Source organism: Microcaecilia unicolor, chromosome 4 (genome assembly GCF_901765095.1).
Source record: "Microcaecilia unicolor chromosome 4, aMicUni1.1, whole genome shotgun sequence".
NCBI lineage: Eukaryota > Metazoa > Chordata > Amphibia > Gymnophiona > Siphonopidae > Microcaecilia > Microcaecilia unicolor.
In genome coordinates this window covers 365,845,229-365,872,072 of record NC_044034.1, presented here as the reverse complement: position 1 = coordinate 365,872,072, position 26,844 = coordinate 365,845,229, and the positions used below count along the sequence as shown (strand labels likewise).

General features: G+C 42.3%; 1 protein-coding gene across 2 annotated transcripts in view; it reads left to right on the top strand.

Moving 5' to 3' along the window:
• EFHC2 (EF-hand domain containing 2) overlaps positions 1-26,376 on the top strand; it is a 169,557-nt gene extending 143,181 nt beyond the window's left edge. For both annotated transcript variants that reach the window (XM_030199702.1, XM_030199701.1), the window contains 2 exons: positions 1,195-1,300; positions 26,003-26,376. In XM_030199702.1, the coding sequence (XP_030055562.1) occupies positions 1,195-1,300; positions 26,003-26,098 (202 nt within the window). In that variant the 3' untranslated portion in view covers positions 26,099-26,376. The remainder of the gene's footprint in view (positions 1-1,194; positions 1,301-26,002) is intronic.
• Positions 26,377-26,844: the final 468 nt, after the last annotated feature.

Genomic DNA, 26,844 nt, shown 5'->3' with positions numbered 1-26,844 from the left:
CAGCCCCGCCTCCCAATCTTGGCTAAGCTTCTGAGGATCCATTCCTTCTGCACAGGATTCCTTTATGTTTATCCCACGCATGCTTGAATTCCGCTACCGTTTTCATCTCCACCACCTCCCGTGGGAGGGCATTCCAAGTATCTACCACTCTCTCCGTGAAAAAAATACTTCCTGACATTTTTCTTGAGTCTGCCCCCCTTCACTCTCATATCATGTCCTCTCATTCTACCGCCCTCCCATCTCCGGAAAAGGTTTGTTTGCGGATTAATACCTTTCAAATATTTGAACGTCTGTATCATATCACTCCTGTTTCTCCTTTCCTCCAGGGTATACATGTTCAGGTCCGCAAGTCTCTCCTCATACGTCTTGTAATGCAAATCCCATACCATCCTCGTAGCTTTTCTTTGCACCGCTTCCATTTTTTTTACATCCTCAGCAAGGAACTGAAAAGAAAAACAAAAATTATTTTACAGCGTGTGTAGTGGATGTGTGTAAATAATGAAATTACCACGTGGGCCTCGCGTTGACACGCGTTGTGCGTAGTCGCCTACACGGCTTAGTAAAAGGACCCCTAATATTCTATAAAGAGGACACCTGCTTTCCTTTCTAGATAGGCTTCCTTTATAGCACTGCCCTCCATGTGACAAAAAGAGAAAGATGAAGATAAACGTGGAAGAGCTGAGAGACAAACACAGATGATTAGATAGAGGGATTGGCGGCAGGCAGAGACTAGGAAAATCTTGGAAGCAAAAGTTATTTGGTACCAGGTCAAAAAAGCCCCTGACAAAATAGCCCCCTGACAAAAGGGCCTGCCTCTGAGTATTTTACCTTTTCTGTGCCTATCAAGTGATGTATGAGATCATTTTGTCCAGGCTGTTATGTTGGGGTGCCAAGTTATTTAAATGTGTGACATTTCTTGTTAACTGTATATATCTGAGAGTGTTGAAGCTAAGTAAAATGATTGCTCTGGCTTTTGAGCCTGCCATGATTCGTAAGATGCTAACATGCAAGAAAGACTAAGCTGTTTGTTGAGCTATCACATAATCAGCCTCAAGGAGTTACTCAGTGATACCCGGTCCTTGTCATGTATTGCTGGACCTAATGTAAACTAATACTGTGCTTTCAGACATCTGCCATTCCTAGAAAAGATGACACCATCACCTTAACATTATGTCTATATATTCTGCTTTTCAGGCATGAAAATGACCAGGGACAAATAGATTACATGAAACTTCTGACTGGTCTGAACTGGAGGGAGCATCCAATTCGTACAAGCCAACCACTGGAGATCCTTGTTAAGGTAAAGATTTCAAAACAGAAACAAAGAGAAAACCCTGGAGCTGTTCACTGCTGGCTGAAGGGCTTATTTAACCAACACAGACTGAAATATTCAGTTACGGATGAGCTGAATAGATCACTTTATATGGCGAAAATCCTGACATACAGGGGGGAATTCAATAAATGGCACCCAAAGTTAGGCGCTAGGATGAACCGCGCTAAGCTAGTATTCGTTGTGGAACGACCTTTACAGAATAGTAGCTTAGTGGGTATTTCACGCCTAACTTTGGGCATGAGCATTTACGCCTGCCGACTAATGGCAGTTAGGCGCATAAATCACAGAATTCTATAACATCGTGCCTAACATCTGGGAACACCCCTGACTAGCCCAGGCCCCTTTGGAGTTACACGCTATGAAAATTTAGGTGTGTATGTTATAGAACAGGGCGTAGGGCAGATCCACATGTAACTCTTAATTGCTTCCAATTAACTCAAATTATTGATAGTACCTAATTAGATAATTAGTTTATGCGCCTAATCAGCAGCCAGCACTCTGTAGTTTTTAACTTCTGTAAGTATCCACAGCAGAGACACAAGAGGCCATTGCACTAACCAGTGGGATTTCCCTTGAGTTAGCGGTGATTGTGCTCTCACTTTTCTATGGTGTAACCAGGTACCTCTAAGTACAGCCAAGGATAGAACAATCTCCTCCAGCCACAGGCTCCCGGTATAATCAAGAAATAAATGTCCACCAGCAACTTCAATCTTAAGGACTTTATTCCATGCAGGTTTCTAGTAGATCTGATACACAGTTCCAACAGCAGCAATCACCTTCAATCTTAAGCATATATAAGCCACCTGAAAGTATGTGGCAAATAGTCCCCTTTAAGCAGTAGGCTATCAGCACATATCAGGATTCAATACAGGCTCACAGTCAGCTCCAGTCTGGGCTGTTTATCCAGTGCACAATAAGCAGTAGTTCAATTCCAAATAGAAGCAGTTCTTTCAGTTCATCATCACAGTTAAATCACAAAGCTGCAGTTTCTACCGTCTACTCTCTTTACCTTCAGGAGAGTTCAATACTTTAGGGACTCCTCATACCCAAGGGATTTCACCCTGCATCAGCTTCACTGGTAAATTTAATACTTTAGGGACCTCCCTTACCCAAGGATTTTCAGCCTGCAAATACTTTTGGGACTTCCTCACATCCAAGGGATTTCAGCCTGCTTCAGTACTTTAGGGACCTCTCTTACCCAAGGGGTTTCAGCCTGCAACTGCTTCTCTCTCCTGGGACTCCTTCCCACCTGCAAAATCAGTCCCTGGCTTCTGCTCTCACAACCAATCATTCTCCCCTCATTAGCTTCCCCCACACCCATACCAGCTGAGTTAAGCATTAGACTAATGATGGGCTCCTGCACACAGGGTTTCCTATCTCTCTTTCCCCCTAGTGGCAGCCAATCTACACATCCTGACAACTTACACCCATGTCTTCTCCCATTGCAGCTAGGAGTCCAGTCCGGGTTCCTCATCTGACCTCCTGGCTCCTTGCTTGCAATGCCTTCTGGGACTTGTATTTCAGACTGAAACTGCCTTAACCCAACTATCCTAGATGTGACTTTATCACAATGGATGCAAATGAGTTCGCTAGAAAAACTACAGGAACCTTACAAAGAACTTTGCTTTTACCAAAACCAGTCTCCAAAGCTATGTTTGCGTGCTGGGTTAGTACAGATTCATTTTGAAATTTGAATATTTACATGTAGCAAACTTCATGCAAAATTTTATTACTTGCAAAGCTGATAAATTTTGTAAGCTTGGCTTCATGCACTAAAACCTAGCATGAACATTATAGTAAATAACGGCCCTGTTTAATAAAGTGTGGTAAAATACCAATGACTTCAATAAAATATGTCAAATTGAAAATTGCACATTTATAGTGTGACAAAATGCATGTTTTCCCTTCCAAAAGCAAACAAAAAAGGTAACAGTCTCCTTACTATGGTAGAATAATAATAAAAAAGGTAGACTGATAGAAAACATTAACACATGAAATAATTTATTGGTGTGAAGCAAAAAACAAACCCGACGTGGCCACGTTTCACCCTCAGGCAGCGTCAGGGGTCAAAACTAAGAAATAAAAACATAGATATCAAATCATCAAACATACTTCATATATATCAGCTTTCATTATAAAACATTCATTTGTGTCATTATTTTTTCAAAATAATTTCAAATAAATAACAAACAACATCAATATAGATATACAGTCAACCAAGAATATCAAACAATTATATAAAAACTCATATGTGTCAATCATGATAAACATTCATGTATGTCATAAATTATTGCAAAAATTAGCTCAAAAATACATGACAATAAATAATTAAAAAACAATATAAATAAACATATCAAAATATACATGAATATTCAACTAAGTTAATAAAGTTAAAAAAACGTGAAATTCATCATGTTGTAACATATAAAATCAATCACGTGTAAAAAAATTCATCAAAACATAATTGTCAACAAAACATATGGCGAAAGGAGGTGAATGATCAAAATATATGTACATACCTAAAAAAAGAGTAAAAATGAGAACAGGATTATATGTTCTTTATATTTTGACCATATGTCGTCAGATTTGATTAAGATTTTCAGAAAGCATTGGTCATTGATACAGAATATACCATGTTTTGCTGACAAAGAGTTACTTATAGCTTTTAAAAGGAATAAGAATCTGAGAGATTATTTATCACCATCAGCATTACCAGTACCTTTTAGAAATGACCCAGTATGGGGACATTACCCATGCTTAAATTGCACATTTTGTAATGTGAATTTAAAAACAAAATATTTTATTCACCCATCAACGGGAGATAGATTTGAATTAAAACAATATTCAAATTGTAAAGCATCGTAGGTAGTCTATGCAGTATATCTATATTGATATTGTTTGTTATTTATTTGAAATTATTTTGAAAATATAATGACACATATGAATGTTTTATAATGAAAGTTGATATATATGACGTATGTTTGATGATTTGATATCTATGTTTTTATTTCTTAGTTTTGACTCCTGACGCAGCCTGAAGGCGAAACGTGGCCACGTCGGGTTTCTTTTTTGATTCACACCAATAAATTATTTCATGTGTTAATGTTTTCTATCAGTCTACCTTTTTTGTTATTATTATGTTTTCCCTTCCTGCACTGGCTGTTTGGGGACTCTGTGAAAGGACATGATAACATGTATTGTGTTAAGCATGTCAGTCCTAACCCTGTAGTGGAAGAGAGTTGATCTTGTACTGAATTTTGATTTCAATTACCTCATTATTGACTGGATAAATGTTGCGTCAGGGAGCGCAAGGGAGGTAAAATTCCTAGATGTAATAAATGACTGCTTCTTGGAGCAACTGGTCCAAGAACTGACAAGAGGGGGGGGGGGGGGGGGGCTATTTTTGATTTAGTCACTAGGGGAATACAGGGCAAATATGAGAGGTAACAGTGTTGGGTCCACTGGGAAACTGATCATAACATGATCAAATTTGAGCTGATATCTGGACCGAAGTCACTAAGGAAATCTACTGTAGCAGCATTCAATTTTCAAAAGGGCGACTACAATAAAATGAGGAAAATGGTTAAAAAGAAGCTAAAATGATCAGCCGCCAAATCAGACATGGAAGTTGTTTAAACGACTGGGTTGATTTGTCTACTTATTCCCACTTTGGGTTGGGGACTTGACTGTTGCTTTGCCATAAGTGGATTTTTTTTTCTGTGACCTATGATTAATGTGAGCTTTCTATTAGCAGCTTGATGCTGCATGTTTAGAGCTCTTCTGGTACTGAGGTCTTTTTTCTCCACTTAATTCTGTTGTGTTAGGCATGTCGGTCCTAACCCTGTACTGGAAGAGAGTTGATCTTGTATAAAATGTTGATTTTGCTTAATCTTTACCCTTGGTGATATTGCTTGGTAATTGAAATCTCCCATTATTTATTTTATGTATTTATTTATTTATTTATTTGTAGCATTTGTATCCCACATTTTCCCACCAATTTGCAGGCTCAATGTGGCTTACATTTGCCGTAGTGGTGATTGCCATTTCCGGTCAGTAGAATTACAAATGGTATTTCATTCAAGTGCGTACATACATGAAGGAGGAATACATTAAGGTATTGCGAATAGATTCTTAGGTAATAGATTGGATTGTAGCATATGTTGGGCCATCATATGTAGAAAGATCAATTTTCGACATTAGGGTAGAAGAGGTAGTGTTTGTACAGTGAGGCTAACCAGTCAAGTGATAAGAGATCGGTTCTGTCTCGTTCATGATCAGTCTTATTGTTTAGTAATTAGGATGGTTGTTTGTGGTATGCCTTCTTGAATAGGTCAGTTTTCAGTAGCCTTCGGAAGCTAGTTAGATCTTGCGTTGTGTTTATGGCCTTTGGTAATGCGTTCCATAGTTGCGTACAAATGTAGGAGAAGCTGGTGGCGTATGTGGACTTGTATTATAGTCCTTTATAGTTGGGGTAGTGGAGGTTGAGGAATGTGCGTGCTGATCTTTTTGCGTTCCTAGTAGGTAGGTCTATAAGGTCTGACATGTAGGTCGGGGCTTCCCCGTGTATAATTTTGTGGACCAGGGTACAGACTTTGAACGCGATTCATTCTTTTAATGGAAGCCAGTGTAGTTTTTCTCTTAGGGGTTTGGCGCTTTCATATTTTGCTTTCCCAAATATGAGTCTGGCTGCTGTATTTTGAGCGGTTTGAAGCTTCTTAATGATTTGTTCTTTGCATCAGGCATAGATGGCATTACAGTAGTCTAGGTGGCTTAGCACCATTGATTGTACCAGGCTGCGGAATATTTCCCTTGGGAAGTAAGGTTTGATCCTTTTAAGTTTCCACATTGCGTGGAACATTTTCTTTGCTGTATTTTTCGCATGGTTTTCAAGTGTGAGATTGCGGTCGATTGTAACTCCCAGAATTTTCAGACTGTCAGAGACTATTATATCAGAGTCAGTGATTATTATGCTGTTGCCCAATTTGCCAGCTTTTCTAATTTCTGTAAACATTTCTTCATTTGTCTGTTTGTTCTGTCCTGGCGGATGGTAATACATCCCTAATAATAATAATAATCATTAAACTTTATTTTTAACCTGCTATATCTGCAAGAGTCTAAGTGGGGAACAAGCCACATACAACGTGTAAACAGTATACTCTTTCCCTTCACGCATGGAATTTCTATCCGTAAGGATTCCACACTACTGTTTCATGTAGAATATTTATTTTGTTTGATTCAATTCCCTCTTTAACATATAGTGCATTCTCCGAGGACAAGCAGGCTGCTTGTTCTCACGACTGGGTGACGTCCACGGCAGCCCCGAGGAACGGAAATCTTCCTTGCAACAAAAGTTTGCTAGAGCCTTCGAGCGTGTGCATGCGCGGCCATCTTCCTGCCCATTGTGCGAGAGTCCCGATCAGTCTTTTTCTTTCCGCGGTAAGGGAGCGGCTGTTTTTTGGTCTCTCTCTGTGCCCTTGTGAAAAGAGCCTTCGTTTTTCGCGGGTTTTCTGCCTTTTTTTCTTCATTTTTTTCTTTTTTTGCTCTGTTTTTCTAAAGAAAAAAAAAGTATCATCCTTTATATTTTTAGGTTCATGTCCCTTCTTAAGTTTCTTTTCGTTGTCGTCGTGGCCCTCTTAGGCCGCACGTATGTGCTTCTCATTTTTGTGCCCTTCTTTTTTGGCACTATCAAGAACTTTGACTTTGCCGCCGCTATTTTTCTGTCCATGACATCGAGGATTCCCAGCAGCTTCAAGAAGTGCGGTCGGTGCAGCCGGACAATCTCAGGTACTGATCCCCACGCGTGGTGTATCCAGTGCCTTGGGCCCGACCATCGCCCAGACGCATGTAAGTTGTGTCTCAACCTTTAAAAGTGGACACAGACATCGAGACAAGCTCAGCGGGACCATCTGTTTGGAGCTTTGCCCAGCACTTCGGCGTTGACTTTGACAGCGGTACCGAGGTCGACGGCGTCGATGTCGGCACTGGAGATGGCATCGACATCGGGAGTGCAGGTAATGGCTGTCCGCAGACCACCGCACGCTGGGAGTAGTGAGCCATCGAGTGGGTCTCCACCTGTCTCGAAGGCTCCTGCTGTGCAGGCCCATCAGGACCGACCTCTTTCGGACCCGACCCCGAGGAGGCGTGTGGATTCCATGTCCTCCTCGTCGGTACTGAGGAGTACTGATGCCGTGCCTCGAGCGAAGGCTAAGAAGCATCACGAATTGGTCTCCTTCCAGACATGGAACCAGGAGCTCCGGGGCGTCGAAGGATTCAGCACCCAAGAAGCGTCGATGCCGGGAGGACTGCTCGCCCTCCATTCACGAGGTGTCTGTCATCAGACAGCCCGGTACTGCCTCCTCGCCCTTTGCAGATTCTGCCTCCGACTCCTGCCCCGGTCCCACAGCCTTTCCCGGCAGACACTCTGGATGAGCGCATCTGAGCCATCCTTCCAGGCCTTCTGGAAGGGCTGCTGCGTCAGTCTGTGCCGGTACCGGGGGTGCTTGCGCCCTCGGTACCATTGATGGAAGCGCCGGCTGGCTCTCCGCTTGCGGCATCGGCTTCGGCTGCCACCCGGGTCGACTCCCCGTTGATGTTGTTGGAGGGAGCTTCATCGCCGCCGGCAAGGGAGTCGACCTCTCGACGTCGTCATCGAGGACGTGGTTCCTTGGAGTTGAGATGGGCCCGGTTTCGGACTGCAGTTCGAGAACTTTTGTCCGACACCGAGGAGGATGCCTTGTGGGGGGAAGAGGAGAATCTCAGATATTTCTCGTCTGAGGAGTCTTGTGGTCTTCCCTCTGATCCCACTCCTTCACCAGAAAGAAAGCTTTCTCCCCCGGAGAGTCTTTCTTTCTCTTCATTTGTCCGGGAAATGTATGTGACTGTTCCCTTCCCTGTGGTAACTGAGGATGAGCCCAGGACTGAGATGCTCGAGATCCTTGACTATCCTTCGCCACCTAAGGAGTCGTCCACGGCTCCTTTGCATAATGTCCTTAAGGAGACATTGCTTAGGAACTGGATGAAACCATTAACTAATCCCACCATTCCCAAAAAAGCTGAGTCCCAGTATCGGATTCACGGAGAACCTGAGTTGATGAAGACGCAGTTACCTCATGACTCTATGGTTGTGGATTCTGCTCTCAAGAGAGCAAGTAGTTCTAGGGATTTTGCCTCGGCGCCCCCGGGACGAGAATCTAGAACCCTGGACTCTTTTGGGAGGAGGGCCTACCAGTCCTCTATGCTCGTGTCCAAAATTCAGTCAGTTTTTGAGGGCTAAGTTCCCAGGTATTCCAGGGGTTGTTGTAATGCTGTAGCCATCTGGGTCTTCTTTTCATGGTGGTGTCTCAAAATTCTGAGGACACCTGTGTCTTCATTTGCATGGGGATATTTGGCATTTTCGGCTGCAGAATGTTCATACCGTGGTGGTTTTGGAAGGTCCTCACTACTTGTCCTTCATGGCCATGCATCAGCTGAGCTCTGAATGAAATAGTGATTCCCCCAAGTGCCTGATATTGTTGGCCTACCATCTACTGCTGTGTCAACCCAAGGCCCTCTCCCTCACCCCTTGCTGTTCATGGGCCTGGGACTGGTTTGGTTGGCTCTTCTTTTTCACAATTGGGGGCAGGGTTCTTATTTCCCTTAGGATTGCTGCATCACCTTCACAAGGTGTTGGTTCTCATACAGGTCCTGTGGGACTGATGCTTGTTGCCTGTTGAATATGTTCTGGGCAGTCTCCTATGATGTGGATGCAGATTGGCATGGTTGAGATCGGGTACTCTATGCATTCTTGTAGATCTGTTGGATGGCTCCTGCTTCGTTTTAGCCCCATTCTCAGGAGGCTCTGTGGTGACCTATTCTTGATCCTCAATACCCTTGGAGTGCATTTGGTGGCTTCAGTTGGTGGAAAGGTCTGAAGGTTAGTTCTCTCCTAGCGGTAGACTTGGGAGCCTTGCATTTCTTCCTTTTTGTTTGTCGGGGAGTAAGATGGTTTATGTTCTCCACTGGCTGGGAGGGTTTGTCTTTTCAGAGCCACCCATAGAGTCTTGGGGAGTGGTCTCTAAGGAAACTACCTTTAAGAATCTATCATAGATGCATTTCTGTCCTTGGGTTCTTCCAGTAGTGTTCCCTGTTGTCTTACTGAATGGTTATGTCTTACCAAATAGGATCACTTGAATCATGAATGGTCTCTGGCCCATACCCACATTGGTCATCTTGTCTCTTTAGGGTCCTCTTGGTTCTTCACAGAGTGGGAGTGCCTACATAAGGGTTTAAGGGTAACAGATTCCATCCTTGAGATGTTGAACTGTTTTGATTTTTGCTATGTTTATTAGGCTGCTTAGAGGCGCACCAGTTATATTTACATTTCTCCTGATAGACTGAAGAGTCCATTGAGCCAGGATGTCCATAGTTTCAGTGGAAGTGAAATAGTGGAAGATGGCCTGAGGAAGCTGCAGAACGATAAAGCATGAGTTTAGGGGCAGGATGTCAACATGATTGCCCTTCTCTTGACAGTCTTAAGGTGGATGTTCATCTTCAGGAGAATGGCTGATTAAGAAGGTTTTTTCAAGGATATTCACAGCTTGCTGTTTCACTAGGGGATATTCACAGAGGATGTGATTTCAGGGTATGTTTTTTTCCTATCCTATTTTCTGTTGAAAGTTTTAATAAGGTTCTGTGTTGAGTTTCTTTACCACAGCTTTGTCAATAGTATACTGGCAAGTTCCAGGGCTGCACCACTCCTTATACTGGACTAGTTTAGCAGGAGTCACGGAGAGGAAATTAGCAGGGATGACCAAATTTCACCATACTTTGGCAGTGGTGATTATTATGGTGGGAAGGCCCAATACGCGTGTTTTCCTGAGGCCTAAAAATGGATTAATAATACCCAAGCAGTGCAGAGTGAAGGCAGGGAAGGGCGCAACGAAGAGTCATCTTAAGGATTCAGCTTTTCTTTCTATATTCACTTTTATTCTTGAATCAGGTGCCTGACCTTTACCTTGACGCTTGCATAAACCTGTCCTGTGGGTCAAGACAGTGAAAGAACAGCATTCTAAAAGAGCAAATCTCTTAAACAGTTTATTGTACATGGCAACAAACAAAAATATTCAACTCTAGGTACTGAGAGCAAGAAGATGGCTTTTAAGTTAGGAGGATTCCTTCCATTCTTTGATGTCTTTCATTTACTTAAAAGAAGACATTTTCAGAGATGGCATTGCTCATCGGTTTTCAAGACCATGTGGGGCCCCTTCTTTGGATGTGATTTTCTGGTTAAGAGTGATCATGTGTATCCTTTCAGTGTGTGAACGGCAAAACAGCCCTACATTAAACAAGCAGAAGTAAGATTGCCTTATAAGAAAGAAAGTGCTGTGCTTGACATCAGTACTGCCTGACCCTATTAATTTAAAAAGTAAAACATGGCAAAAGTTTGAGAAAATTTGGAAGAAATTGGCTTTATTTTTAGCTACAGTATTCCTTCATTGTCCTTCGTGAAGCCAGGTATTTACGTACAAGCCTTCTGTTGCTTACTGAAATAGGAAGTATTTTGCAGCAAATTAAATCCTAGTGAGGTTGTAGATTTTGCAAACTCTGTAATAACATTAATGCAGTGCAGTCATTGAAACACTGTGTATGGTGTTTCCATCTTGGTTCAATTTCCTGATACAGAGGTAATACAGAATCTTTTAACATCAGTAATGGCGAAAACTACGGCAAAAGACAGGACATCTCACAGCAGGAATTCAGGAATGCAAGATCCTGTCAAAATTGATTGAGAGCAACACTGGAAGCCAGTTTGGGAGGATGGAAACCCAGCCTTTGCTTCCTCTCCACTCGACCTAGGGGTCTAGGAGGGTTTGGGATAGGGACCTGGAGGCATTTGGACTTTTGATTAAATATCACGGTGGGAAGGGGGTTGCAGGGAGCAGGACTGGGAATTAATTGATAGGACATTTTTACTAACCTTGCAACACTAATGCAGAATTTATAAACCTATATCAGTAAATGTTGTTGAGAGGGCAGGTTGCCTGTGATGGGTTTTAGCATTGGTCTGATAGCAACATCGGAAGTCAATCAAGAGGATAGTAAACTTTAAACTCTTCCTAGGAATGTATTGAGGGGATTAGGAAGGCTTGATGAAGGGTGTAGGGTGGGAGCTTGGATGTATTTGAGCATCTGGGGGGAGGCAGGGGACATTTTCTCATGATATTGAAGGGATGGGCAGGACAGGAGCTCTTGTGCTGTATGCTTTGTGCTTTACTTTTGGCTGGGAAGCAGAGAGGGTCTTGCGGGGCACTGTCAGGCTCCCAGCAGCATTTTCTTTTGGCCAGGAAGGAAGGGGATCTTGTTGGTGGCTATTGGCCCTCCTCCCCCCACAAAACTTTGTAACGTGCGTGGCAGGGATTGTTGTGCTCCCACTCAGCTTTTTCCTTTGGCCTGGAGGAAGTGGATCCTGTTGAAGGGAGGCTGGTAACATCCTGTAAAACTTTCTCTTGAAGAAAGGAGGAAGGGAGATTTAGAGAAGGATGATTGGGATCCCATACTGTAATCTGCAAGGGACATGTCTTCCATGTATTCTTTTTATTTTTTCTTACTTAACAAATTATCACCGATTTTCTGTGTTAACCAGCTAACTTTAAACATGGAATTCAGCAACACTTAAGTGCTCATTTTCAAAGCAGATGGACATATCTTTAAAAAACCCAACCCATCCATCTCCTAAAAACACCCAAATCCAGATTTTAGAAAGTCAGAATTTGAACGTTTCACACTGTAGTTCGTCCAGATAGCAAGGGGACATATTGTGGGCGTGTTTTGGGCAGGACCAGGGAGAGCTCAAAAGTAGAATGTCCCAACAGTGATTTTCGAACGGGAAGAAAAAAGGACATTTTTATCTAGACCTGTTTCAGTTACATCCAAGTTACAAAAAGGTGCTCTGATTGAGCAGCTGACCACTGGAGAAGATTAAGGCATCATAAGTACATAAGTATTGCCAAAGGTCCATCAAGCCCAGCATCCTGTTTCCAACAGTGGCCAATCCAGGTCACAAATACCTGGCAAGATCCCAGAAAAGTTCAATACATTTTATGCTGCTTATCCCAGAAATAGCAGTGGATTTTCCCCAAGTCAATTTAATAATGGTCTATGGACTTTCCTTTAGGAAGCCGTCCAGACCTTTTTAAACCCTGCTAAGCGAACCCCTCCTTAATCCCCCAATGGCACCTTCTCCCTGTCCTCTGAAAGTGACCCAGAAAGGAAAACCAGGCTCTGTTAGCTGCAGGTATTAAAAGTCATTCTGAAAAAGGCAATAAGTAGGTCAGAGGAGTAGCCTAGTGGTTAGTGTAGTGGCCTTATAAACCACAGGACATAGGTTCAAATCCTTCTGTAACTCTGTTGATTTTTTTTTCCTGGGGCTCCCTCCAGGAACAGAAAAATACTTGCTGTACCTAAAGATATAAGACACCTCCAAGCCTGAAAGCTATTGAAGTGTTGTACATTCAGGAACAGTAGCTATTTTTCTGTTCCTGGAAGGAATCACATTTACCCCCCCCCCCCCCCCCCCCCCAAAAAAAAAAAAAAAGAGTTACAGTGAGATTTAAACCCGTGTCCTTTGGTTTGTACTAACCACTAGGCTACTCCTCCAAGGATGACTGTGTGCCCATTTTAATAAGATTGCTACCTAGGCAGACGTTTCAGATTGTAAAATGGTTGTTCAGGATGGATGTCTCCAGTGTAAGGACATCCTTACATATTTTTGAACAGAAAATATGGACATATTTCCTGTTGAACAATAGCTGTGAAATGGACACTTTTTAAAAATATTATAGGCAGGATGTCTTAATTCTGACTTGGACGTTTTTTTTTTAAACACCCCTTCACATCTATCCAGTCAAATTTTGACTTTCTAGATCTAGGAGAATTTTTAACTGAAAACCAGTCCAGTTGGTTTCAGCTTAATATTTATGTAAAGATAACTGGATACATTTAACCTGCTGAATGGGTCTTTGAATATTGAGCTCTTAGAATTCCCTGCTGTGATGTCAGAGGGCAGGGCATCTTCCTTCAAAGCTTGGGTTCCAGCGGAGTCACCTCAATTTGCTTTACTCTGAGGATAGCGCTGGATGTAGTGCCCAGAATACAAACTCTACAAAGATACTCAAAATGTACTCACTGGAGGAAAGAAGGGAAAGAGGAATATGATAGACACATTCCAATTAATAATAAACAATAAATATTTGAAAAGCTTCAGTAGTAATGGGAAGGGGACATTTTCTGTAGCTGAGGAATTTCAAGGGTAAAAGGCTATGGTATAAAGTTGTATAGAGGAAGGTTCACTTAACCCTCCATTGCCCCAGGTACAAATAAGTACCTGTATATAATATGTAAGCCGTATTGAACCTGCTATGAGTGGGAAAGCGCAGGGTACAAATGTAAGAAAAATAAAAATAAAATAAAAAATATGAGAAAATACCACTTCCCTTATTGTCTGTACCAGACCAGTTCAGACGAGTGGGTAATGTACCCCAGCCAGCAGATGGAGCCAGAGAAAAACAGCTCAGATTTGACTTCATTCCCTTTATAGGGGGCAGAGGCTGCCTTCAACGCCTCAGTATTTCTCTGGCTTGACATGTGGCCTGGTACAGCAACTACAAACAGACTGAGTAAGCTGCAGACCCAGATTCCTGGGGGTGCACAGACATTGTCCAGTGGATATTGCAGGCAACAGTTCTTTGGGGCCAATGTCCTTCCCTTCTTGAGAACAAAGTAGAGGCTAGAATTGGTGTTGGCCGTTCCACTGTGCTCAGGGGTGCTAAACCTGGTGGTGCCGAGTCCTTCTTGTGCCTTCCCCATCTGTTCCTTGTGGAGTTTGTGGGTGCAGTGCCTATTGTTCTCCTTCTGCAAATGTAATAATCTCACTTGTTCCGGTTTCCAAATTATTTATAAATATCTTAAATAGCATCAGTCCCAGGACAGAACATAAGAATTTCCATACTGGATCAGACCAAAAGTCCATCTAGACCAGTATCCTTCTTCCGACAGTGCCCAATCCAGGTCACAAGTACCTTCAGAAACCCAATTAGTAGCAACATTCCGTGCTACCAATCCCAGGGCAAGCAGTGGCTTTCCCCCATGTTCATCTCAATAGCAGACTATGGACTTTTCTTTCAGGAACTTCTCCAAACCTTTTTTAAAGCCAGATACGCTAACCACTGTTACCACATCCTCCTGGAATGAGTTCCAGAGTTTAACTATTCTTTGAATGAAAAAAATATTTCCTTTATTTGTTTTAAAAATGCTTCCATGTAATTTCATTGAGCGTTCCCTGGTTTTTGTACATTTTGAAAGAGTGAAAAATCAATTCACGTTTACTGCTCAGGATTTTGTAGACCTCAATCATATCCCCCCTCAGCTGTCTCTTTTCCAATCTGAAGAGCCCTAACCATAGGAGCCAACTTTTCGTAATTATTGGGGGTGCTAAGCCCAATGGAAATAACCCCTCCCTCGACACATACAAGGAATTTTCTCAATATTGGGGGTGCTCAAGCACCCACAGCACCCACAGAGTCGGCTCCTATGGCCCTAACCTCTTTAGCCTTTCCTCATTTGGGAGGAGTTCCATTTCCTTTATCATTTTGGTCCCTATAGCATTCTACTATTCACCCTCTTCCATTGAGAGAAATGGCCATTTAACCCTACCCTCTGTTTTCTGTCCAATAACTAATTCCTAATCCACATTACTCTTTAATTTTCTCAGGAGTCTCTCATGAAGAACTTTGTCAAAAGCTTTCCGAAAATCTAGATACACTACATTAACCAGCTCACCTTTACCGACATGTTTATTCACGCTTTCAAAGAAATGAAGCAAATTCTGACTCTGTCCCATTATACCATGTTTATTTCTTGTGTTCCATAATTTTATTCTTTATAATAGTTTCCACTATTTTTTACCCAGCACTGATGTAATTTCCCAGATCACCCCTTGAATCCGTTTTAAAAATCGGCGTTACATTGGCCACCCTCAAATCTTCAGGTACTATGGACAATTTTAACGACAGATTACACTAATAGCAGATCAGCAATTGAGTTCTTTCAGCACCCTGGGGTGTATACCATCCAGTCCAGGTGATTTATCACTCTATAATTTTCGTAAAAAAAAGGCTTTTTATACAGGCATGCTAAAAAATGGATCAGCGTGTGCCAAAAACCCTCGCCTACACTACTGCAAGCCATTTTTCAGTGTGCCTTTGTAAATGGACCCCTTAGTGACTTCACTCCAGATATTAGCTCATATTTGATCATGTTTTCCAGCAGACCCAACACCGTTACCTATCGTACTATGTCTTGCATTCCACCAAGTACTAGATCTAAAATAGCGTTCCCTCTTGTTTAACGGAGCTGTGTCAGTGATACACTCTTCAGTGTTGCCATGCAAAATATGGCTACAAATTCAGCACTGGTTTTAAATCTGTTGTCATCCTCTCTCTTGCAAATTGTCACAGTGTTTTGTTTCTGGAAAGTAGGCTAGCAAGGTTTTCTAAAATCAAACCAAAATGTACTTGGGGGAGGATGAGGCAGGCATGGGAAGGCAGGAGAGAGATGGCTCCTGCTAGCAAGTTACATGTAACTGCATGTCACCATGACTCACAGTCCACCAAAATGACGCAGAATACAGCCAGCAAGTGTTTTCCATCCCTCTACGGAAAAACAAAATCAAATAAAGGAACTTCAGAATGAATCTTCTGTTTTATTTGGTTTTAATTCTTACATTGCTAGAAATTAAGCTTCAGCCTGCAGCTCATTTTAAATCCTTAACAGGAGAGGAAAGCACATCCTTAGAAAGAATGAAGTGAATGTGTAACTAGACTCCACATTTGAACAGAAACCTGCCTTGGGCACTGCAGAGCAGGCCAGAGATGGAGTTGAATAAGCATGATAGAAAAGGAAGTCTGTACAGATAATAATTAGAACATAAGAACCTAAGTGTTGCCATACTGGGACAGACTGAAGGTACATCAAGCCCAGTATCCATGTTCCCAACAGTGACCAATCCAAGTCACAAGTACCTAGCAAGATCCCAAAACAGTAAAACAGATTTTATGCTGCTTATCCTAGAAATAAGCAGATTTTCCCCAAGTCCATCTAAATAATGGCTTATGGACTTTTCTTTTAGGATATCACGTAAACCGTTTTAAAACCCTGCTAAGCTAACTGCTTTTACCACATTCTTTGGCAGTGAATTCCAGAGTTTAATTACACATGAAGTGAATGTGTAACTAGACTCCACATTTGAACAGAAACCTGCCTTGGGCACTGCAGAGCAGGCCAGAGATGGAGTTGAATAAGCATGATAGAAAAGGAAGTCTGTACATATAATAATTAGAACATAAGAACCTAAGTGTTGCCATACTGGGACAGACTCAAAAAAGATGTCAGGAAGTATTTTTTCACGGAGAGGGTGGTGGATGCTTGGAATGCCCTCCCGCGGGAGGTGGTGGAGATGAAAACGGTAACGGAATTCAAACATGCGTGGGATATGCATAGAGGAATCCTGTGCAGAAGGAATGGATCCTCAGAAGCTTAGCTGAAATTGGGTGGCGGAGCAGGTGGAGGGAAGAGGGGGTGGTGGTTGGGAGGCGAGGATAGGGGAGGGCAGACTTATACGGTCTGTACCAGAGCCGGTGATGGGAGACGGGATTGGTGGTTGGGAAGCGGGAAATACTGCTGGGCAGACTTAGACGGTCTGTGCCCTGAAAAAGACAGGTACAAATTCAAGATATGAGTTTATCTTGGGCAGACTAGATGGACCATGCAGGTCTTTTTCTGCCGTCATCTACTATGTTACTATGTATGTTACATTAATTGAAGAAATATTTTCTCCAGTTTGTTTTAAATTTATTACTTGGTGGCTCCTTTGAACGGTATCTAGTCTAATATTTGTGGAAAGATTAATCAAGCGATTCATGTCTTCCCATTCCATTCCACTCAGTATTTTATAGACTTCTATCATATCTTCCCTCAGCCGTCTTTTCTCCAAGCTGAAGAGCCCAAGCTGTTGCAGCCTTTTCTCATAGGGAAATTGTCCCATTCCTTTTATCATTTTTGTCACCCTTCTCTGTGCCTTTTCTAATTCTGTTATATCTTTTTTGAGATGCAGTGACCAGAATGCACACAGTATTCGAAGTGTGGTCACACCATAGAGTGATACAAAGGCATTATTATTATTTATTGCATTTGTATCCCACATTATCCCACCTATTTGTAGGCTCAATGTGGTTTACAGAGTTTGTTATGACATTGTCATTACATGATATCAGATACATTTAGTGTTGTGTAGAGATTAAGTAAGGGAAGAGAGAAGAAGGTATTAGGTAGGTTAGTATGGAGGTGGACTTTAATAATTGGAAGGTTTGGTGAGGTAGTTTTCTGAGGCTATGGGATCTCTTTGTAGGCCTTATTGAAGAGATGTGTCTTCAAAGATTTGTGGAAGTTGGTTATTTCGTCAATAGCTTTCAAGGTTGTAGGTAGTTCATTCCACAACTGCGTGCTCGTGTATGAGAAGGTGGTGGCGTATGTCTGCTTGTATTTTAGTCCTTTACAGCTGGGGAAGTGCAGATTGCGAAATTTGTGGGATGATCTTATGGCGTTCCTGGGAGGCAAGTCCACGAGGTTTAACATGTATATTGGGGCGTCTGCGTGAATGATTTTGTGTACAATCGTGCATATCTTGAATACAATGCGTTCCTTGAGTGGGAGCCAGTGAAGTTTCTTTCTTAGGGGTTTTGCACTTTCGTATTTGGTTTTTCCAAATATAAGACTGGCAGCGGTATTCTTGGCTGTTTGGAGTTTTTTGATAGTTTGTCTTTGCAGCCAGCGTACAGTGCGTTGCAGTAGTCTAGATGACTTAGTACCATTGACTGTACTAGGGTATGGAATATGTCTCTCGGGAAGAAAGGTTTTACTCTTTTGAGTTTCCACATGGAGTGGAACATCTTTTTAGTTGTATTCTTCACATGAGCATCGAGTGTGAGGTTTCGGTCGATGGTAACTCCAAGAATTTTCAGATTCTGTGCTACGGGGAGGGAGCAGTATGGTGTGGTTATGGTGGAGTAATTGTTTTTGTTGTGTTGTGAGGTGAGGTGAGTACAAGACATTGTGTTTTTTCTGCGTTGAGTTTTAGCTGGAATGCATCCGCCCAGGAGTGCATGATTTGGAGGCTTTGGTTGATTTCGTTGGTAATTTCATTTAGATCGTGTTTGAACGGGATGTAAATCGTGACATCGTCTGCATATACGTATGGATTAAGTTTTTGATTGGCTAGAAGTTTGGCTAAAGGTATCATCATCAGGTTGAAGAGAGTTGATGATAGGGGGGATCCTTGGGGAACTCCACATTCAGGTGTCCATGGGGGTGATCTGTCCGTGTTTGTTGTTACTTGGTATGATCTTGTGGTCAGGAATCCTTTGAACCATTTGAGAACTGTGCCTCCTACTCCGAAGTATTCTAGTATATGTAGTAGAATTCCATGATTAACCATGTCGTAGGTGCTAGACATGTCGAATTGTAGGAGGAGTATATTGCTACCAGTTGCAATTGCTTGTTTGAATGAGTTCATTGCGGATACTAGTGATTTGACCGAAATCCTGATTGAGATTCATGTAGAACAGAGTGTTTGTTTAAGTATTCCGAGAGTTGTTTCGTCACTATGCCCTCCATGAGTTTGGTTATGAGTGGGATAGATGCTACTTTCCCATTTGTGTTTTCCATTCCTTTCCTAATAATTTCTAACATTCTATTTGCTTTCTTAGCTGCCACTGCACTCTGAACCAAGGGTTTCAACATTATCATCAATGATGATACCTGAATCCTTTTTCCTGGGCAGTGATTCCTAATGTGGAACCTTGCATCATGTAGCTGTAATTTGGATTCCTCTTTCCCACTTGCATCACTTTGCACTTGCTCACATTAAATATCATCTGCCATTTAGACGCCCAGTCTCCCAGTTTCGTAAGGTCCTCTTGCAATTTTTCACAATCCTCTTACGATTTAACTTTGAATAACTTTGTGTCATCAGCAAATTTAATTACCTCACTAGTTATTCCCATCTCTAGATCATTTAGAAATATGTTAAAAAGCAGCGGTCTCAGCACAGATTCCTGGGGAACCCCACTATTTACCCCTCTCTATTGAGAGTACTGATCATTTAACCCTACTCTGTTTTCTATCTTTTTTTTAAATTTGCAAAAATAAAAAATAACAATTACAATTCAGAAGTATAACATTTGTTACAGTAATAAAAAAGGGAATAATAAGAAAAATACTAAAGAAACACAGATTCTCAATATACAAAACAGTTCCCCTTCTTCCTTAGACCACAATTATAGGGGAGTGGCTGAATATCGAGCAGTTTATCTTTATCAACAGCATTCTTAAATTCTTGGAGCAATTTAATATCACCCTGGATCTGCTGGAACTGGTCGGAACAGTCATTTTAAATATCATCCACTGTTTTAACCAAGCCATCTACTTTCGAGACCAAAGAGGTTACCTCATCTGAAGGCTTCTCCATGACGGTAGACAGATCCTGTAAGGCTTTCCAAATGAAATCTAAAGTTATTGCCTTGGGTGTAGCATTTTCTGCTGCGCCAGCATTCTCATTCCTCGGCAGACCTCTAACATCATCCCTCCTCTGCCTCCGTCGCCTGAATTCTTCTGTGCCAATCCCATCAGCACTGTGGTTAAACTGACCACGTTGTTGTTGCTGCTAGACAAGGTAGAAGACTGGAGTCTGGCAGAGAAAGCGTAACGTCATGCCCCCAAAAAGCATGTGCTCCTTCACTCTGACTCGAAGCAGAGCCCAGTGTTTTCTATCTTTTAACCAGTTTTTAATCCACACAATAGGACATTATCTCCTATCCCATGACTTTCTAATTTTCTCAGGAGTCTTTCGTGAGGTCTTTGCCAAATGCCTGTTGAAAATCCAGATACACAATATCTACCGGCACACATTTATCCACATGTTTATTCACCCCTTCAAAGAAATGTAATAGATTGGTGACGCAAGATTTCCCTTCACTAAATCCATGTTGGTTTTGTCTCATTAATCCATGTTTTTCAAGATGCTCTGTAATTTTTATTTATTTATTTATTGCATTTGTATCCCACATTTTCCCACCTTTTTGCGGGCTCAAAGTGGCTTACAATACATTATGAATGATGGAAAATACATTTTGTTACAATTCGGTTATGGATTACATTGTGAAGAGTTATACGAGATAAATCAAAGTATCGTTAAGGAATATATCAATGGAAAAGAACATTGAAACATTGGAAGGAAAACAACGAGAAACTAGAGGGTCTGAGTCTCTACCATTTTGCCCAGCACTGACGTCAGGCTCACCGGCCTATAATTTCCCGGATCACCTCCAGAACCTTTTTTAAAAATTCGGCATTACATTGGCCACCCTCCAATTTTCTGGTACCACACTCAATTTTAAAGATAGATTACATATTACTAACAATAGCTTTTCAGTTCTATCAGTGCTCAGGGATTAGTTCTAATTCATACATGAAAGGGAGCCACTCTTTTACTTTGCCGTTTGTTTTGTTTCTTATGCTGTCTCCTGGCCGCTCCTTCCATATACTGGCTGTAGTTCTTTTTGTTGAGGGACAGGAGCCAGGATTAGCAGTTTTATTTATTTATGTATTTATTTACTGCCTTTTTGAAAGAATTCACTCAATGCAGTGTACAGTAAGAATAAATCAAACGTGACCAATACACAATTACAGCAGTAAAATATTCAACTAACAATACAAAGTATGGCATACAGTGGGGGAAATAAGTATTTGATCCCTTGCTGATTTTGTAAGTTTGCCCACTGACAAAGACATGAGCAGCCCATAATTGAAGGGTAGGTTATTGGTAACAGTGAGAGATAGCACATCACAAATTAAATCCGGAAAATCACATTGTGGAAAGTATATGAATTTATTTGCATTCTGCAGAGGGAAATAAGTATTTGATCCCTCTGGCAAACAAGACCTAATACTTGGTGGCAAAACCCTTGTTGGCAAGCACAGCGGTCAGACGTCTTCTGTAGTTGATGATGAGGTTTGCACACATGTCAGGAGGAATTTTGGTCCACTCCTCTTTGCAGATCATGTCTAAATCATTAAGAGTTCTGGGCTGTCGCTTGGCAACTCGCAGCTTCAGCTCCCTCCATAAGTTTTCAATGGGATTAAGGTCTGGTGACTGGCTAGGCCACTCCATGACCCTAATGTGCTTCTTCCTGAGCCACTCCTTTGTTGCCTTGGCTGTATGTTTTGGGTCATTGTCGTGCTGGAAGACCCAGCCACGACCCATTTTTAAGGCCCTGGCGGAGGGAAGGAGGTTGTCACTCAGAATTGTACGGTACATGGCCCCATCCATTCTCCCATTGATGCGGTGAAGTAGTCCTGTGCCCTTAGCAGAGAAACACCCCCAAAACATAACATTTCCACCTCCATGCTTGACGGTGGGGACGGTGTTCTTTGGGTCATAGGCAGCATTTCTCTTCCTCCAAACACGGCGAGTTGAGTTCATGCCAAAGAGCTCAATTTTTGTCTCATCTGACCACAGCACCTTCTCCCAATCACTCTCGGCATCATCCAGGTGTTCACTGGCAAACTTCAGACGGGCCGTCACATGTGCCTTCCGGAGCAGGGGGACCTTGCGGGCACTGCAGGATTGCAATCCGTTATGTCGTAATGTGTTACCAATGGTTTTCGTGGTGACAGTGGTCCCAGCTGCCTTGAGATCATTGACAAGTTCCCCCCTTGTAGTTGTAGGCTGATTTCTAACCTTCCTCATGATCAAGGATACCCCACGAGGTGAGATTTTGCGTGGAGCCCCAGATCTTTGTCGATTGACAGTCATTTTGTACTTCTTCCATTTTCTTACTATGGCACCAACAGTTGTCTCCTTCTCGCCCAGCGTCTTACTGATGGTTTTGTAGCCCATTCCAGCCTTGTGCAGGTGTATGATCTTGTCCCTGACATCCTTAGACAGCTCCTTGCTCTTGGCCATTTTGTAGAGGTTAGAGTCTGACTGATTCACTGAGTCTGTGGACAGGTGTCTTTCATACAGGTGACCATTGCCGACAGCTGTCTGTCATGCAGGTAACGAGTTGATTTGGAGCATCTACCTGGTCTGTAGGGGCCAGATCTCTTACTGGTTGGTGGGGGATCAAATACTTATTTCCCTCTGCAGAATGCAAATAAATTCATATACTTTCCACAATGTGATTTTCCGGATTTAATTTGTGATGTGCTATCTCTCACTGTTACCAATAACCTACCCTTCAATTATGGGCTGCTCATGTCTTTGTCAGTGGGCAAACTTACAAAATCAGCAAGGGATCAAATACTTATTTCCCCCACTGTAGTTACTACTTACAATGTCAACAGAATACGTAATAGAACATTTTAATTGACAGTGTAAGGTATAAGGAAAAATGTAACATATAGATAGGTAAGAGCAAGAGGAGTTAGAAAGTAAGACGTCTAATTCAAAGAAAGTTGCACATGAGGTCAGAGAGATGGTTAAATGTTATCTCAGCTAGGGTAGGAGTTCTCCTTTGAGTTTCCCGCTGAATCAGAAAAAGCCCTTACTGGTACCATAACACCATGATCTTTCATTTGGAGTTTGTGGGAGAGATGGGGTGGGGTTCCTAGAATTTGATTCATTTCCCCTCCTTCTACTCAACTATGACATCAACAATCCACGGTTCAAGGGCTACAGAGTCAGAGTGTAACTATCTCAGTATACCCAGTCTGCCAACAGGCATTGGCTAAGATGCTTTCCTTTCCTGGGGACTGTAAACACTGCCCCCCCATAATGTCGCAGCTTCAGCTGGCCTCCAAGCAGAAGCCAGACTGAGATTAAAAACTGGCCATGTATGGGATATTACCACAAGCCTGTCAGGCTGATCCTTTTTATTAGGCATCGTGATACCTTCTACCAGCACCAGCATTGCCAACACCTAGGCTCTCCGAAGAAAGACAGGAGCAGTATCCAGCTCACCCGATGTGTTCAAGTTGCCCCGTTTCTCTGAAAATTGCTCCTGGTTTCCCATTGTACTTAGATTTATGGAATGGTCATTGCAGTGTTTGCTGTAGGACTGTATTTTTACAGCTCAATTGTGATTTAACTTGCAGATACCAGTGCAGCATTTCTCTTAAGCTTTTCTAGTTTTGTTTTTCTTTGCATTTACCACATACAGGGTCCTGTGTTCTCTCGCTCTCTCTCTTTTTAAAGAAAAACAAGTTATTTGGAATGGTGGAGGAGGGAGCGCTATCTATCATCGAGATGGACATTCCAAGCCAGGATCCAGTTTAGGCAGTGCACTGGTTTTAGTTTCTATGCTAATAAATCTCCTTAGAGCTTTCACTCAGTCAGGTACCTTCATTCTCTTGCACACCAAGCGCCCTTGTTTCTATAAGTGCAGCTCAAGACTCTCATCTGCAATAAATTACCTGTCATTGACCCCAAAAAACAAATAAGCAAACCCTTTCTCCATTCTGTGTGTTCAGGATTTATGCACAGACAGAGTGAAGCAAACATTTAACTCTGCTTTAGACTGAAATGTACGTAGCGAGCTATTAACTCTTACACTCCAGGGAGAAGCTGCAGTTTAGGATCTGCAGGATAAAGCTACATGAGTCAGAAAAACTCCTGGTACACAACTTTGAATCCCCGATGTGCTGCTGACTCCCTATGAGACATTGTGTTTATTTAGCTACAGTTGAGAACAATTAGAATTTTAATTGTTCCTGCCCTCCTTTGGAAGGCGACATGTATTGCAAGTGCCAAGAATAAGCTTCTAGGACATCTTCAGAGAACGTATGTTTTCAGGTGCTAAAATTACAAAATGTCTTATTTGGATGATAGGCACAGTATGAATCTGAGGCATTGTTTTCAGAAAACCTTTGGGGTATGCTTTTTTGGTTTTTATAATGCGTTAGAACAACTGGTGGTTTGTTATTAAAAATCATGACGGAGACTTTGGATGCCTCGGTTATCCTTGCACGTGAGATATTCTCATGACCCTGCATGTTGGCAGAACAGACACAGGGTTGGTTGGGGAGCACTGAAAAGGTCATGAGTTTGGGTTCTGGCATGGTAGTAAGGACATTGCAGTAGGGGAGGGAAGTTCTGCTGGGCCATGTCTCATTTGGTGTTGGACGTCTGCAGGGTAAAACTGTGCATGAGGATCAACAATACACATATCCATACTCGTGGGAAATATATAGGTGGACTCGGGTGCGAGGTTAGTTCAGGATAAAACTATGTGTGGGATTAACAACACACATATCTGTACTTCTGGGTAATCTAGGTGGGCTTGGATGAGAATAGCATGCATAGTTTTCGTTTCCAAGGGAAAAAGTATTTACAGGTGGAAATTGATGTCGACACCTTTTCCATAGACAGCTTATGCTAGTGCAAAGTCCGACCCAGGCAAAACTATCAATGAATGTTGCAGCTATGCGAGTTGCTTTGAAAATACCACACTTAATTAAGATCAATTTTGAAGCAGAGGTTCAAAATGGGTTGTTTCTCCTGTTATAACTAATTTAGAGTTAAAGATACAGGAGCTTTGCCATGTCCCTGTGAACTATACTTTAAAGGGGCAATTCGATAAGTGGGAGCCTCCTTTTAGGTGTGCTGACGCAGTGTGAGGAGCCCAAATTCCGGTATAGAATTAGTAGTTTAAGCACTGCCTAAAATGTACCTGCCTACAGTTACACCAGCCATAGACCTGTGCGTAAATGTGGCAAGGGCTGGTGTTAATACCTGACGGATCAAGGAAGGGTTCCCTGTGAAGAATCAGAATGTTCAAAGGAGAGGGGAAGGGATGTAGGACAACCTTTCCAAGCAGGACTCCAGGGGTAGAGAGTAATCTGTTTTTTAAAATAAATATTTTCTCTATTACTTGCCTGGATTGCTGGTCCTTATGTCCCTTCCCTACTGCTTTGGACATTGCAGGGCCAAGTGTAACATACAGTACCCATGCCCCTCCCGTGAGCACCCTTAGACACGCAAGTGCTATTTTCCCCCCACATTTATATACACAAGGAGGGCGTAAACAAAGGGGCAGATTTATAGACTAGCCCTTCACAAGAGTGAAATTGTGGAGAGGTCAGAGACCAGCTCTGTCTTTTCCCACCAAGAATACTCATTTGTATTATCCTAAGATGATTCCTTCTTGTGCACGCAAAGGCCTTCCAGTAAAGGTGACCCTGTACTGCACATCACAGAAGCTTAGCTGAGATTAGGTGGCAGAGCCGGTGGTGGGAGGCGGGGCTGGTGGTTGGGAGGCGAGGATAGTGCTGGGCAGACTTATACACTGTCCCAGAGCCGGTGGTTGGGAGGCAGGGATAGTGCTGGGCAGACTTATACGGTCTGTGCCCTGAAAATGACAGATACAAATCAAGGTAAGGTATACACAAAAAGTAGCACATATGAGTTTATCTTGTTGGGCAGACTGGATGGACCGTGCAGGTCTTTTTCTGCCATCATGTACTATGTATGTGGCTGCTGTTTGTTCCCTTCCATAAAGCGCACATCTGGATCGCACAGATGAATAGGTGCTACTGCCCATTTTGAGGAGGCTTTCTGAATTTGTTGTTTGTATGTTTCAGTGTGAAGAGGGCTGGACTGGAGAGCCCGTGGCCCGTCTGGTGAAAGATGTCTGCTATCTGATGCTGCTAGAGGACTTGTTTGGCCTTGAAAAATGAGCATCATGACTTGTACAAGGTGCTTTTTCTCTCTATGAAGTAGTGGTTTGGCTCCAGCAAGCCGACATTTATTAGAGCCAAAATGAAGTAATTAAACTCTGCACTGTAGGACAACTATCTCTGTTTAGTTTACTAGAAAATATAGTTTACCATGGTTTAAAACTGTCCTGTGGAATGGACTGATTGCTTGCATATAAAGTCATTCTTATGCAATTCTTTCATCTCATATTACCGATGAGAAGTGTGATTATTGTGCCTCAGAACTAATAAAGTCTGATTCGAAGGAGGAATCCCAGCTGCAGTGATGAGAAGTTCTTTTTTTTATTGCAGTTTCGCTGACACTGTGCCAAGCCTTGTATCATTTCCTTCTTAACACATTGAGCTTTTTTCCCATATATGTAAGTAGATTGAGTGAGCGAGCGTGTGTGACTGTAAATGTTTGCAAGGTGCTGCTTTAAATTTTTTTTGTCATATTACAGCGAGCACTTAGAATCTCCTTATAGGCTGATCCTGGCACGAATGATTAACGGTGACCTTGGCTTGAGTAGCAAGAGCTCATAAGAGCCTCGTGTCTGGCTTTTGAAACAGCCCACAATCATACAGAGCAAATACATCATTTTGAAAGTTAAAATACAGTCAAGATTTCAGTGAGGCTCCCTGCCCATCTTCAAGTCTTTGCTTAAAGCCCACCTCTTCAATGCTGCGTTCGGCACCTAACCCTTACCGTTCAGTGAATCCAGACTGCC